General features: G+C 37.8%; 2 protein-coding genes across 3 annotated transcripts; one reads left to right on the top strand and one right to left on the bottom strand.

Moving 5' to 3' along the window:
* Positions 1–2,718: 2,718 nt before the first annotated feature.
* LOC141586175 (putative F-box protein At3g61730) lies at positions 2,719–13,196 on the top strand. 2 transcript variants are annotated; one of them, XM_074407312.1, is made up of 9 exons: positions 2,719–2,927; positions 4,429–4,626; positions 4,756–4,800; positions 5,065–5,226; positions 5,305–5,352; positions 5,633–5,803; positions 6,101–6,214; positions 6,345–6,482; positions 13,032–13,196. In XM_074407312.1, exons 1-8 carry the CDS (start codon positions 2,813–2,815, stop codon positions 6,431–6,433), a joined length of 942 nt encoding a protein of 313 aa, XP_074263413.1. In that variant the 5' UTR covers positions 2,719–2,812; the 3' UTR covers positions 6,434–6,482; positions 13,032–13,196. The 2 variants fall into 2 exon arrangements, with proteins under 2 accessions (XP_074263413.1, XP_074263414.1); XM_074407313.1 differs by lacking the exon at positions 13,032–13,196 and having other exon boundaries at positions 6,345–6,588.
* LOC141587446 (F-box/LRR-repeat protein 13-like) lies at positions 6,720–8,180 on the bottom strand. Its single transcript, XM_074408932.1, has one exon. The coding sequence runs from the start codon at positions 8,178–8,180 to the stop codon at positions 6,720–6,722; it is 1,461 nt and encodes a 486-aa protein (XP_074265033.1).
* Positions 13,197–13,399: the final 203 nt, after the last annotated feature.

Here is a 13,399-nt window from a genome sequence, read left to right as displayed (position 1 = left end):
TAATTACACTTTTATACATTTCTACCATAAAAATACAGTAGTACATCGTAAATGTAAGATGACATTGAGACTCACGGAAAAATAAATGGGCTTTTGAATTCAAATTTCCTGCATAACAAATTGATTTCTACCATAGCTAATTGAAATTTAAGTTTTCTGAAACCTAGCTGCTAAAGGTCGTCGACAAATTACTAAATATCGTCGACAATTTTAATGAACTTCCAGAATTGCCCCTCCCTCACACTCCCCCTTATATTTTCCTTTTTTATTCAAAAACTACCTTTCACACTCCAAATTTTGAAAAAAAAAAACCCGACTCAAATAACAACAAAAAAACGTATCGGCCGCATCAATTCCGTCACGAATTCAAACATTCAACAAGGTATGTGATTGTTATTAATATTTTTTTTTTAGTATTTTCTTAGATTGTAAATTTGTGACGGAATTAGGATAGATGCATTTATTGTAGACGGAATTAGGATAAATGCTTTGATTTCAATCGGATTAAGTCGTGTTATGCGAAAATGAAACGGAAAAATCGAACAAAGTAATCGAAAAAAAAAAAAAAAAAAAAAAAAAACACGAAATCTGGGCCAGACGAAGAACTTTTTCGTCCAGGACCAGGTGCACGAAAAAGTTCTTCGTCCATTATGGGTCTTGGACGAAGGACTTTTTTCGTGGCCCGGTCCCCGACGAAAAAGTTCTTCGTCCGCCCAGCCGTTTTTTTTTTTTTCTTTATGTTTTTGAATTTCTCGTTTCTTTTTTTTTTTTTAAATAAAATTTTTCGTCCAAGCCTGGTTTTGGACGAAAAATTCTTTCGTCCAAGGCCCATAATGGACGAAAGAATTTTTCGTCCAAGACCAGGTCTAGACGAAAATTCTCTTCGTCCAGGCCCAGTTCGTGTAATTTTTTTTTTTTTTTTCAATTGCATTTTCAAATTAATCCGTCACAAATTCTATCATAATTCCGTCTACATTCATGGCATCTATCCTAATTCGGGATTCAAACGATAATAAAACATAAATTTTTAACAAAACTAAATCGTAAACTAACCTCGTTACTAGCTTCATTGTTAAAATCGTTGTTAAAATCGTTCCCGTTCATGTTGTTAATTACAAAACCCGACTTCTTTTTTTGTTTGAAATATTTTAGTGAGACGGTGACTTGTGTTTTAGTGAGACGGAAATTGCATTTTAGTGAGACGGAGACGGAGACGGAAATTGCATTTCAGTGAGACGGATATGTAGTGATGTTATGGAGGGCAAACTTGGAAATTTACATTAATTGTCGACGATATTTAGTAATTTGTCGACGACGTATAGCAGGACCCTTCTGAATTTCTGCATAAGACCATATCAAAGCAAAGATCGCGTTAATTAGGTCGCGACCCAATTTTACTCTTAAATCCAATTTATTTATCTTGACCTGTTTTCACTCTCTCAAACAGAAGGTCACGATCTAGGTCATCAACTCAATTATTTTCCACTACACAACATTCCCACTATCATATTATATACTTTTTTTTTATTGTTTTTTAATTCTTCCACCAATAAAAATTGTACACATAGGTGGTCACTAAGGTGGTCAATTTTGTTCAACAATGGTCACAAATTGACCTTTTATTGTAGAAGGTCACAAATAACCACATTTGGTCACCAATTATCTTGATTAAGTCATTACATAACCAAATAAGATCATCCCCTATAGACTAAAAGAATAACACATCTTTGTTATTTTCGCTCAAGTTTCCCGCTCATCTTTCCCCCCATATGGAATATTCTCTTCTGATATATTTTCTTTCTAATATATTTTAGCCAAAATATTTTAGTCAACCCATATATGGAATATTTCTACTACAATATTCTACACAATTAATAATAATATTGCCGTCAATCACTATGCCCCCATATACGGAATATTTCTTATGGCTACATTTTATATATAAAAGTACATTTACATTAAATTAAACTCATATTCTATTTATTAAAATAATATTAATACACTAAATCTCTAGAATTAACGTTTATAAAATTACTGTGTTGTAGCACGAGTTGCTATACTAGTAACCTAGCAATTGATCTTGCTTGGACATGGTCTAACCAATTTATTTTTGATTAATTTTTTGGGTTTATCCTCTAGTGAGTACTCACTAGTCACACATAAACCTGACAAAAGCAACCCGACCCGATTGACTCGACCCGAAAAAGCTGATCCGAGACCCGAAGTGACCCAAACTACATCACCCGAAAACCCGAATTGACCCGACCCAACCCGAACATGACTCGAGCTTTCTTGACCCGGACTGTCTGACCCGAAAATGATCCGATCCGAAACCACTAAACCTGAAAATGACCCGACAAAATATAACTCTAATTGAAACGAAAAGATTTGAAATGACAATTTCTCTATTATTCATTGACCCGAAAATGACCCGAACCGAAACAATCCGACCCGCTTGACCCAGAACTGACCCGACTACAAACCCGAAACCCGAAATGACTCGTCCCAACCCGAGTTAACCCGAACTAACCCGACACGAATCCGAATCCGACCCGTTTTGCCAGGTCTAAACCCATCAATTTTAGAAAGCTGGAGAAGAATCTATCGTACAATCCCGAACCTAAAATTCCTAACCACATTGGTAACTTAATGCCCCGAACCTAGGATTCCTAACCACATCCCTAGTTCCTACGGGTTGCCTTGTGTAAAAAGAAAAAGGATCAACAAAAAAAAACAAAAATCAACAGTTGCTTGTGAGCTGTCAAGCAGTAACATTTCACAGTAACACCAGGTAAACAAACAGTAACAACAAATGTCAGGCGATAAAGAGAACAGTAAAGAAGGAGGTTACGGTGGAGTAGATGCCATGGAAGTGGACTCCAATTTACCTCCTTGGTTGTGCCAAAACGGCGTCGTAGATTCCTTAGGTCCATCATCGCTTTCCCTTTTATTTTTCTAATTTACAATATTAAGACGTGTTACCGTGTGATACCGAGTCTCGGTACCATACTTTAATTATCGTACTGTCCATTATTAGATAATCGTCTTTACATTTTGGTACGTGAGAGTGTGTTACCGAGATTCGATATTATGATTATATTTACGTTCATACTTGATTGAATTAGGTGATTTTGGTTTCAGTATTATGAATTTTAATTATGTTGCTAATTACGGATACCTTGAATTTGTCGAGAATTATGCTGAACTGATTAAGTTGATGTTAGTTTGATTTTGCGAGTTTTAATTCAATCGAGAATTCCTTGAATTTGCTGAAGCTCACCCTCGATCGATTATGGTGAATTTAGTTTCAATTTCGGTCATTTCTTTACGTTTAATATTATTTATGAGAGGTATTTCAATCAAAGGTAAATAACCGATTCAGACGGAAAAGAATATATATAGTCATACTCATCGATTAAGTTGATTCTAATTCCAGCTTTGTGAATTTTGTGTGATCCCTTTCCCTTTGGATTATTCTTTTATTTTGAAAAAATAAAATTAATCAAATCCAAAATAATTTCTTAAACAAATTAAGACAAAATTAATGGTGGACGAAAGTGTCCTGTTTTTACTTTGAGACGTTTTAAATAGATTATTCTACAGTGACAAAAATTCCGATACCACCCTCATACATGCCCTTATCCAGGGTCTATTCATTTTAACTAGTGTAGATCCCGTGCTGCAGCACGGTATTTTTTAGATTTGATTTATAAAGAGGCAGTCTCAATAAAATTATTTGCATAACTTAACTGTACTTCTAATTTAATGTTATAATGTACTAATATAATATTAGTAAGAGGTAAAAAAGAAAGTTATTTTTGCCTTAAACTATAAAAATATTATTTTATTATACTTTAAGTTACTATTAAGAATAATTTATGACATTAATAATACATTTAAGTTAGATGTAAAATGTTAATTAAACGCGTATTAGCCTTGTAAAGAATACCAATAAAAACAATATTCGTATATATGTATTTATGGTAGAAATTGAGAAGGTAAGCAGTTTGGAATTACTATATTATTAAGAAGGTTTTACTCAAAAAAAAAAAAGGGTAAGGAATTTGCGAGATAATCTAATTAAGTAAAGATTTCAGTATATATGTATTTAGGGTATATATTTTCCAATTAGTGTAGCTAATTAGTGGAGCCAATTAAATGTGGGTATATTTAGAAAAGATTTGGCTAGAGTATATTTAGAAAATAAGAATTAGTCAGAATATAACATTGAGCGCATTTTTTCAGTATTCTTTAACATACATGAGCGGGAATTTTGAGCGGGAATATTTTAGATGTGTTAATCTTTTAGTATATAGGGGATGGATCCTACATATACGTGCGAATTATGAGTGCGAATTATTACGTTTTTTGAATTACATTCTGATTTATCTGAATGTTGTTTTCATCTGTCAATCTGTGTTTTTCAAGCTATGAGGATGATGTGGATAGAGATAGCAAAGTACTTAGACGGAGAGTCACTGGTGAAGCTCGCAAGTACCTGCAATTGGTTCAACAAAGTCGTCACAGAGGAGTGCGTCTGGAAATATGCTTGCCTACGTGATCTTGACATGCCTGATCCAGGGGATGTGTCTTTCAAGTGGAAAAACATCTATGCATCAGCTTTTGGTAAATGATCAGAATTCTATTGGATTTCGCTCGTGTTGTTATACTGTCTTTTATTATGCTGCGACTGTAATCGTGTTACTGACTGCATCTGCGGTGTTTGATAAGTTCGATTTTATAATTCTATTGCAGATGGTACTCACTCCTACTTCTTTCGCCAGAACGAGAAACACATCAGTATGACATTCGTCCTTCATGAACATCCTGTCACTCCATCAAATTCATTATCTGCTAACTGCTATTCCACTCTAAAAAGTTATGCTATGGCTTATTGTATGATTTAATGGTCTCTAAAATTAATTCGGTTGTAAGTTCAAACAGTGAATGAGATTTTGATTGTTAAGTCTAGATAGTAGGGTAAAAAATCGTACCTAGTTCTCTTATCGGAAAGGTTAATTACAATACTAATAGACAGTATGTCTCTTTGCTTGAAAACCATAGAATGGAAGCGTATTGGTGCCTTTTTCCTGGAGTCATCTGCAGCACTCTTAACCGAAAAGCTGACGTTTCCTAGAAGAACTGGCAAGGATACTATCAAAAAGATGCTGGAATCCAGTGGCTTATGTGAGATCACCAACATCAAAACTGGAATCTGGATTGCTGGTAGTTCATCTTCAATACCATATTATATACCGCTATTTTGGGATACTTCTCCTGGTATAATAAGCATGAATTTTGCAGATCTGCAGATCCTTCATTGCCCTGTGTGTGGCCTCAACTCATGTGAGGGTGAGTACCCTTAGATTATTTGCCACTAGATAATACTCGTATTGTTAATGATTTACTACTTCGCTACTGATGATCATGATCACAGGTTTCATTATGTCATGAATGTGCTCTGCAACCAGTCTGTTATAGAAATCTTTTTCTGTAGAATACGTCTGTCTGCTGATATTAATACATGATTGTGTTTTAAAGTTATGGTTGAGCGAGAATGATTCGAGTTCAGAACTAGGAATTTTGCAGCTATTCTGTACAAATTGGTTGTTAAGAAATTACACTTTTGCAGGGACGATGCTAGTGTTAGATACAAGGCACTCTGAGCTCTTTCTAAGTCAGGGTTACCAAAATGGAAGTTGGAACTTCGGACAAGTCGGTTCAGACGAGATCAAAGGAGTTGTTGATGTAGCTTCCGGGGCAATCATTGATTTGGAGCACCTAAAGGACACTTCAACTGCTGGTAAAAACTAAAGATTTTCCACAACAACTGTTGAGTTATCCTTCTTATTCATAAATTTGTGCAGAAATGCAATAGAACTGTTAGCAGATGGCTGAGTAGAGATTTTAAAAATTTCCGGTCTACAAATGTGTGCGCCATAGTGAACTGCTAAACCTACGATTTCCCAAACTTGAGATAGTCAAGGTTACCAAAAACGTAGTAGGTTTCGGGAATTTTCTTGAGCCCTTAATTCTGATTAATAGGGGAGAAATAAAACTGCAAGCATAGAAATATTGTCTGATGCTTGGTATTTTGCAGAGATGTTCAAGACGGAAACATGGTTCAGGAAAGATAAAGACTTGAAACCAAAGGCCAATACCACCCTTCATGCTGTTGCTTTCAATAACAATAATCTGGAAGAAGACAATGACGGTAACTCCTGTTATATAGCACTTGGTTACAATCTATCTACGTAATCATTTGAACGTTGTACGACAAATTTTATAATCTGATGGCTTTGAATAAGAATTACCAACTTGACGAATGGTGTTCATTATTTTAGGGCTTAAAGTCAAATTCCATATCATGAGAGCCGGGACTGGGACTGTTGAACCAATTGTGGCGATCAGAATCTCTCAGCACCTTCTGTAAAGGCCATATTTGATGCTCATCTGCCTCAGGAACCAGCAATTGAAGTCCGGTGAAGAGTTAGGAAGTTTTGCCAGTAACTAATGACTAAGCTAGATTTAGAACACAAACAGTGCAGCAAAGTTGATTGATCATTCAAAACACAAGCATATTACAAACGTTAGTAGTCCATTACATCTGAATTAGTGACTGATCCATTTTCAACTACACTAGTTGATTAATCATTACAAGAAAAGTTCCTAAAACAGTCGGTAGATCATTGATCATTCAAAACACAAACACAAGCATACTACAAATAAGTGACTGATCCATTATTGACTTTAGTCGACGCATATACAAATTGCCCATAAAACTTGATTTCACAGGTTGAAGAAACCCTGGGGAGCATAAACAACGCCTTGACGAAATCATTCTCTTTCTGTACAATTGAATCCATCGGTTCTTCAACATCTGATACAGAAACGGAAAGCCATTCCAAAACATTTGCTTTGCTTAAAATATCTTCAATCAAACTCATTCCTTTCTCATACTCCTCAAGTTCCCTCACTTTAATGGTCTTGACCTTCCCTAAAATCGAAGCAGGTATGCCCAAATTCATATCCTCAGCATCAGAAACCACTAAGCTAAGATCGACGAGATTATGGAAAGTCGGCAATTCATAGGAATTCATGACATTTAGAATAGGACAGCATAGATCCAATGATCTGGTATGTGAAATAGCTTTAACAAGCCCTAAAATAGCAACATCATCTGAATCTTCTCCATGAAAACTCCAATGCATAAGAATTGTTGTCAACAAATGAATCGGAATTTTCAAAAAGCGAAATAACACTAAAACATCCCAGCTGGTTAAGATAGAAATGTGTTCGAGTTTTGGTGCATCAATTAAAACAGTGGCTTTAGAATCCTGCCCCTTACCTAAAATAGTGAAATTCTTCAAATTGGGAGCTGATATATCAATAAAATGATCATCACCATCATCCAAAAAGACGGAAATATCCAAATCTTCGAGCAATGGTAAAGATTTGAAAATTGTGGGCATTAATTGATGATCAAACTCATAAATCTGTAGTGAAAGCCTTTTCAAATTTGGGAGATGGAAATAATTTGGCAACTTTCGTGAAAAATTAATAGTGATTATAAGTTCAACTAGGGTTTTACTCTGAAATATGCATTCTGGTAAACAAAGTGAAAACTTGTCAACAACTAGAGACGACTCGATTCTACGACTGCAACCAGAATCTGACATTGTGGAAAGAAATTCAGAATTTTGAATACAAACTGTTAGGTAACCTACTTGAGATCCATAATGTTGTTCAGAAACCCTGAACCGTTCAGTTTGTGAACTGCATAGACGGTGAAACCACTGAGTGAGAAAAGTGCGGCATAATTCGTAAGCATTGTCAAAATGGTCTATATCAGTATAAGGGATTTTGAAGTCAAGGTCGAAAGTGCGTAGATTACTGGGAGGTGAACTGAGTTTTTGGAGAATGTTATCGGTTGTGGTTAAGAAGGTGTGAAGCTCGTGGCAGTTGGTGATATTACGGGGGGATAAGGAGATGCGGGTTGTGTTAGTCCATTGGTGCCGCCAATGACGAGACAGGATGGATGTTGCGACAGCAGAGTTGGTATCAAGATTAGATAAGATTTCTGAAATAAGGTGATCTGGGAGTGAGCTCAGTCTGTCTACGGTGTCGGTATTGGGTTTTTCACTGATACTTAAGGTGGAATTGTTGAGAATGTCCTCCATTTTTTTTGGCTGGTTTTCAAGGAGTGAAGGTGAGATTATTAATGACTGAATTTTTGTTTGGAAAGACTGAATGAATGTGGGTGGTTAGGAAGAAGTGATAGTAGACTGTAGAGAGGGTGAATTTATGATATGGTCAAGAATTGTTAACTTCTTCAATACACTTTTGAGCTAGCTAGGGACTATGGAGTAGGGATATAGTCGTATCTCTTTCTTTATTTACTCAGATATAGTCGTGTCAGTCCTACAAAACTGCGGTTTTTGTAGACAATTATATTAGAGAATTTGATGATAACTAGTGTAGCTCCCGTGTTATAGCACGATTTTTCTAGATGGAAATATAAGAAAAATTAACAATTAAACTATTGATATTTTTCTATTTTCAATTATACAACATATATTTATTGTGTACAAAATCAGAATATCATTAAAATGAATTAGGGAGTAGTTAATTAGAGAAATATACTAAGTACTATAAGTAGTAGTTAGCGACATAGGCGGTAAACTTAGGCGGAAAAAGTTTGAGATTTGTTATTTTTTTTTTAGTAAAAAGGGATGTCAAGTAATTCTCTAAAATAATAATTATTACATTATTGAAAAATTTAACAACTTTTAATTTATAATTTAATACTAACTTTATTTGATTTAATGAAGAAAAAAATAATAATTATGAATTTACTAAAAAGGTTAGGGTTATAATTATTAAAACATATTTATTGAAAAGATAATTTTATGATACTTATTTCCTAATTTAGGTAGATGCTTTTTGGAGGGAAAACTAAGAGAATTTTTATTCTCTTAGTAGTAGGGGGAGGGGCGATTATATTAACAGTCCGTCTCATTGAAGACGTCCACTATCCGTCACAAGCTGAAGACAGATAGTGGCCCTCTCACAAAATACAAGTGGTAGGGCAAGTGGGATATCCATTTCCCTCCATTTGCACTATCCATTTACATTTTGTGAGAGGGACACTATCCGTCTCTAGCTTGTGACGAATAGTGTCTGTCTTCAATAAGAAATTGTGTTATATTAATTTTATTTTGAAAAGTGTATAGAATTTGCTTTGTTCATATAAAAGCAAGGTAATAATTTATGAAAAAATTGTGACCATAGTTAACATTAAAATTTTTGATCATAATTACCATTAATATTTAGCATAAATATTTACCATTATTTTATAAATACCATTAATATTTATTTGACAGATTCTTTACATTTTTTATTATTTTGTGAAAAATATTTTAATTAAACATAAGAACCTATTGAATAAGAGGGAGTACCTTATATAGGTAGAGGTAGAGGTGACACGAGCCAGGTTTGGGTCGGAGCGGGCCGGGTTCACCAAAAGTCGACCTTGAACAGCTGATGGGGGTAGGACGGGCTGGCCAGGCTAGGCCGATTCAAGGGGAGGCCAACCCGGAATCGACCTTTAGGCGGCCCCAGTCACGGGTCTAGTGTAATTTATTATTTTTTGTTTGTTTTTTACGGGTCAAGGGTGGACCGGGTCCATTTTCTTCGAGCCTAAACCGGCCCAGTCAGTTCATGGGTCATAATGGGGTCGAGGGTCGGGTTGGCCAAGCATGGGAAGGTTGGCCACTTGGCCCGAGTGGCGGGTCGAGCTAGGCTGGCTCGTTTATTTGGCCAAGTCTAGGTAGAGGGACACGAATTTGTCATAATAGGGGTTATGGGTGTTCATTCGATGGTCCGGACCAAAAACCGGACCAAACCACGTAATTTGGTCCGGACCGGACCGGACCATACTTTATTTGGTCCGGTCCACGATCCATCTATTTACATAAGTTTGGTCTTCGGTCCGGTCCTGGACCAAACCGAACGGACTGCGGACCGGACCGGACCGTGGACCAAACTTTTATAAGGAATATCTTTGAAATTGTATGATATACAAATATTTCTCCTAGTCTCTTAATATTACTTTGACATATTATATTACTCGAACAAAAAAAGATCTAGGTTATTAATATAAATTAAAGTAATCTTCGAAATAATAAGGTAACAAAAAATATATTATTTGGTCCATATATATGGTCCGGTCCGGTCCATACATTTTTATGGTCCAGACCGGACCGGACCATTAAAACTATGGTCCGGTTGGCTGTAACAACCTCATATACCGAGGAGTCTTAACCAGACCTTCCTTAGCATATAAGGGCATTACCATCTCGGTTGCCCGAGGTAAGTAATCATCAAAAGTTGATAAAAGAACAATTATAGTTATAATTACAAGTGTTACATCCAACTATTACAATAAAGGTACAACTCGTCAGCTACTCATCATCTCTACCAGAACTCGTGACGACACACCCCTGCCAGGACTCCAGCTATCAATCTCACCAACACCTGCTAAGACTGACTGCTCACCATAAGGGATCGCGGCAGACACATAAACAAACAAGACAACCACACAAGGTCATTAACTACTGAGACAAGACACAACATAAACCAACAACAATTGTCAACACAATACAAACACAATAACACCCACTCCAATCAATCTCCGTCACCGCCTGTCCACTGGACCATCCCTGCCAGTGGGGGACCGCAGCCATTCCCACCTAAGCCCCGCTCATCATACCGAGCGATAACCCTGTCCCATTAATGTGCACATCACCTCCCGTGGCGGGTTTCACGGAGGGCGAAACTAGGGCGTGAAGCCACTCCCGGAAGTGACTCCACTCAGCCGAGGACGCACCTCGAGAACCAGAGACAATCAATCACAGACAACTGCAATACAACAACAACCAACAAACTGTATACACCAACCGATTACCGCGTATACTCTGCTACACAACGCAACAACCACGACACAACAACCGACACACTAGACCATCCACAGAAACTGAGTAGGCGAACCTACCTTTAAGCGACTGCAACCGATTCCATGCCCATACACGCAATACCCAGTGTTCCGGGGTGTAATTCCAGAGCAGATATGTTGACCACTCGTGCTTGTAGAATGACGTCCTTGCTTGTCTCCTCCTTTCGGCCTCTCCTGAAACCAAGAACGAACTGAGGGCTCGGCTTTGGCCGAGCGTACTCACTCCGACGCTCAAGTCAGTAAACTTAAAGGGATTAAGTTGTGTGTTACTTAGCGCAGTATATTGTAGAGAGATAAAGGAGTTTGATACCAGTTTATGTGTGATATTTGGATGAGTTGTGGATTATCGGATCCTTTTCTCGTTTGAGAGAAGTGGAGTACTTATAGACTTTCACCTTTTGTCACGTAGTGGCCAAGTGGCCAAGTGGCTAGCAGGTGGAAAGACTGTCTTGCCCTCGGCCGAGGGATCCGTGGCAGGCCGGCAGGCCTGGTTGGGTCCATGCCGAGGGGGCCGGATACGAATATGCTGATATGCCTCTCGGTCGGCTAGTTGCCGAGACCGAGTAGTAAGTGACAGGCCGGCAGGCTTCTGTCGGCTAGGCTGTCCTTCTGTTTGACTTGTTTGTCTTTTAGCGTTGACCTTGGTCAAGATGTTGACTCGGTCAGCGGGTGCAGAATATGCCCCATCACCCAGCAATCAAGCAACACCTATATACACAATACAAACATCTATCACTACCAAGCTAACCCTAACTGCAAAGACAAGGATACGGGTAATGATGACGACATACCAACGTAAGGAAACCTGGCAAAGGGCCGCTATCCGACTCAAGACATGCATTCCTAAGGCACAAGGACCTTCAAAGGCTCCCGTGGAAGGTACATGGTGAAGGGAAGGGAAGGGAAGGAGGCGACCTAAAGATCTGAAGAAATGAGGCGGAAATGATTTACGGTTTTAACAAAACGCGATTATAAACCCTCGCTGAAAAGACTCTACTCGATCGAGTAACCCACTTACTCGATCGAGTGGCCCCTACTCGATCGAGTATCCAAGCTACTCGATCGATTAGCCTCTACTCTATCGAGTACCACCCATAACTCAAGACACAAGATAACTTTGGTACGCACTTCTAAGGACTATTATTGCTCCCAAGGTCGGTCAACGTTGGTCAACGGGTCCCTAAAAGGGCGGGTATTACATCTGCGGTCCACCATTTTACCCTTATTTGGTCTTCGGTCCACTAAGTTTGGTCCGCTCCGATCCGGTCCCGGACCGATGAACACTCCTAATAGGGGTCACAACTCACCGCTCACGAGGACCCTAAATAAAGACTGCAACTAGTCCTATACTAAACGAGGGACTCAGACAGATTAACCCGAAGAATCGCCCTAAGCTCGGTTGGTGGATTAGAAATGCTCACCGAAACTCGATTGTCTATCACGCCTTGGCTTGCTAGCCAATTACTGGCCTTATTTGCCTCTCGATAAATATGTGCCACCTTGAGCATCCAATTGTTGTTACAGATTATATGCTTATAACAAAGAACAAGGGGATTAGTAATACGACAAGGTTCATCTTCATTTTTTTTCTCTCCATTTCCTATCACAAATTCATTTAATAATATTATCTCATCTATACTCTATTTACCATTTATTTTTGTGCATAAATCGTGAATCGTTCGATATTGACAGGATACAATCTCGGCCGTTGATAGGTAGATAATGGCCTTTCCATTTGTTTTTAGAAAATGGAGAGAATTTTGGCTCAAAATAATGTTAGTGACAAAATCACAAGTTGATCTTCAATAATGATCTTCACATAAGATGAATTGTGGGACTGTTGAACCAATTGTGGCTTAAAGTCAAATTCCATATCATGAGAGCCGTGACTGGGACTGTTGAACCAATTGTGGCGATCAGAATCTCTCAGCACCTTCTGTAAAGGCCATATTCGATGCTTATTTCGTATTCAGTTTTGCCACATTCTCATCTGCCTCAGGAACCAGCAATTGAACAGATTCATCGGCTTCAGTTATTGTCCCAACGTATTAACGACACTACTATTGTCAGATAAGTTGAAGTTTACTCTATAGTATGTGACGAAGTCCGATGAAGAGTTAGAAGTTTTGCCAGTAACTAATGACTAAGCTAGTTTTAGAACACAAACAGTGCAGCAAAGTTGTGGCGATCAGAATCTCTCAGCAGCTTCTGGTACTCAGTTTTGTCATCGGCCTCAGCAACCAGTGGTTGAACAAATTCACAAGCTTCAGTTATTGTCTTAACTTATTATCGACACTACTATTGTAAGAATAACTCGGAAGTTTACTCGTTATTATCAACCAAGTTCATTGAGGAGTTAGAAATCTTGTCAGTTAGTTTTAGACA

Source organism: Silene latifolia, chromosome 6 (assembly GCF_048544455.1).
Source record: "Silene latifolia isolate original U9 population chromosome 6, ASM4854445v1, whole genome shotgun sequence".
Taxonomy (NCBI): Eukaryota; Viridiplantae; Streptophyta; class Magnoliopsida; order Caryophyllales; family Caryophyllaceae; genus Silene; species Silene latifolia.
Note: the sequence above shows the minus strand (reverse complement) of the source record. Positions and strands in the feature narration are given on the sequence as shown.

Excerpts from the sequence above, each read along its gene's own strand:
- LOC141586175 (XM_074407312.1), top strand. The coding sequence starts at position 2,813 with ATGTCAGGCGATAAAGAGAACAGTAAAGAAGGAGGTTACGGTGGAGTA. Across the intron at positions 5,353-5,632 it reads TGGCCTCAACTCATGTGAGG|GGACGATGCTAGTGTTAGAT; the intron begins GTGAGTACCCTT and ends ACACTTTTGCAG. Across the intron at positions 5,804-6,100 it reads AAAGGACACTTCAACTGCTG|AGATGTTCAAGACGGAAACA; the intron begins GTAAAAACTAAA and ends GGTATTTTGCAG.
- LOC141587446 (XM_074408932.1), bottom strand. The coding sequence starts at position 8,180 with ATGGAGGACATTCTCAACAATTCCACCTTAAGTATCAGTGAAAAACCC.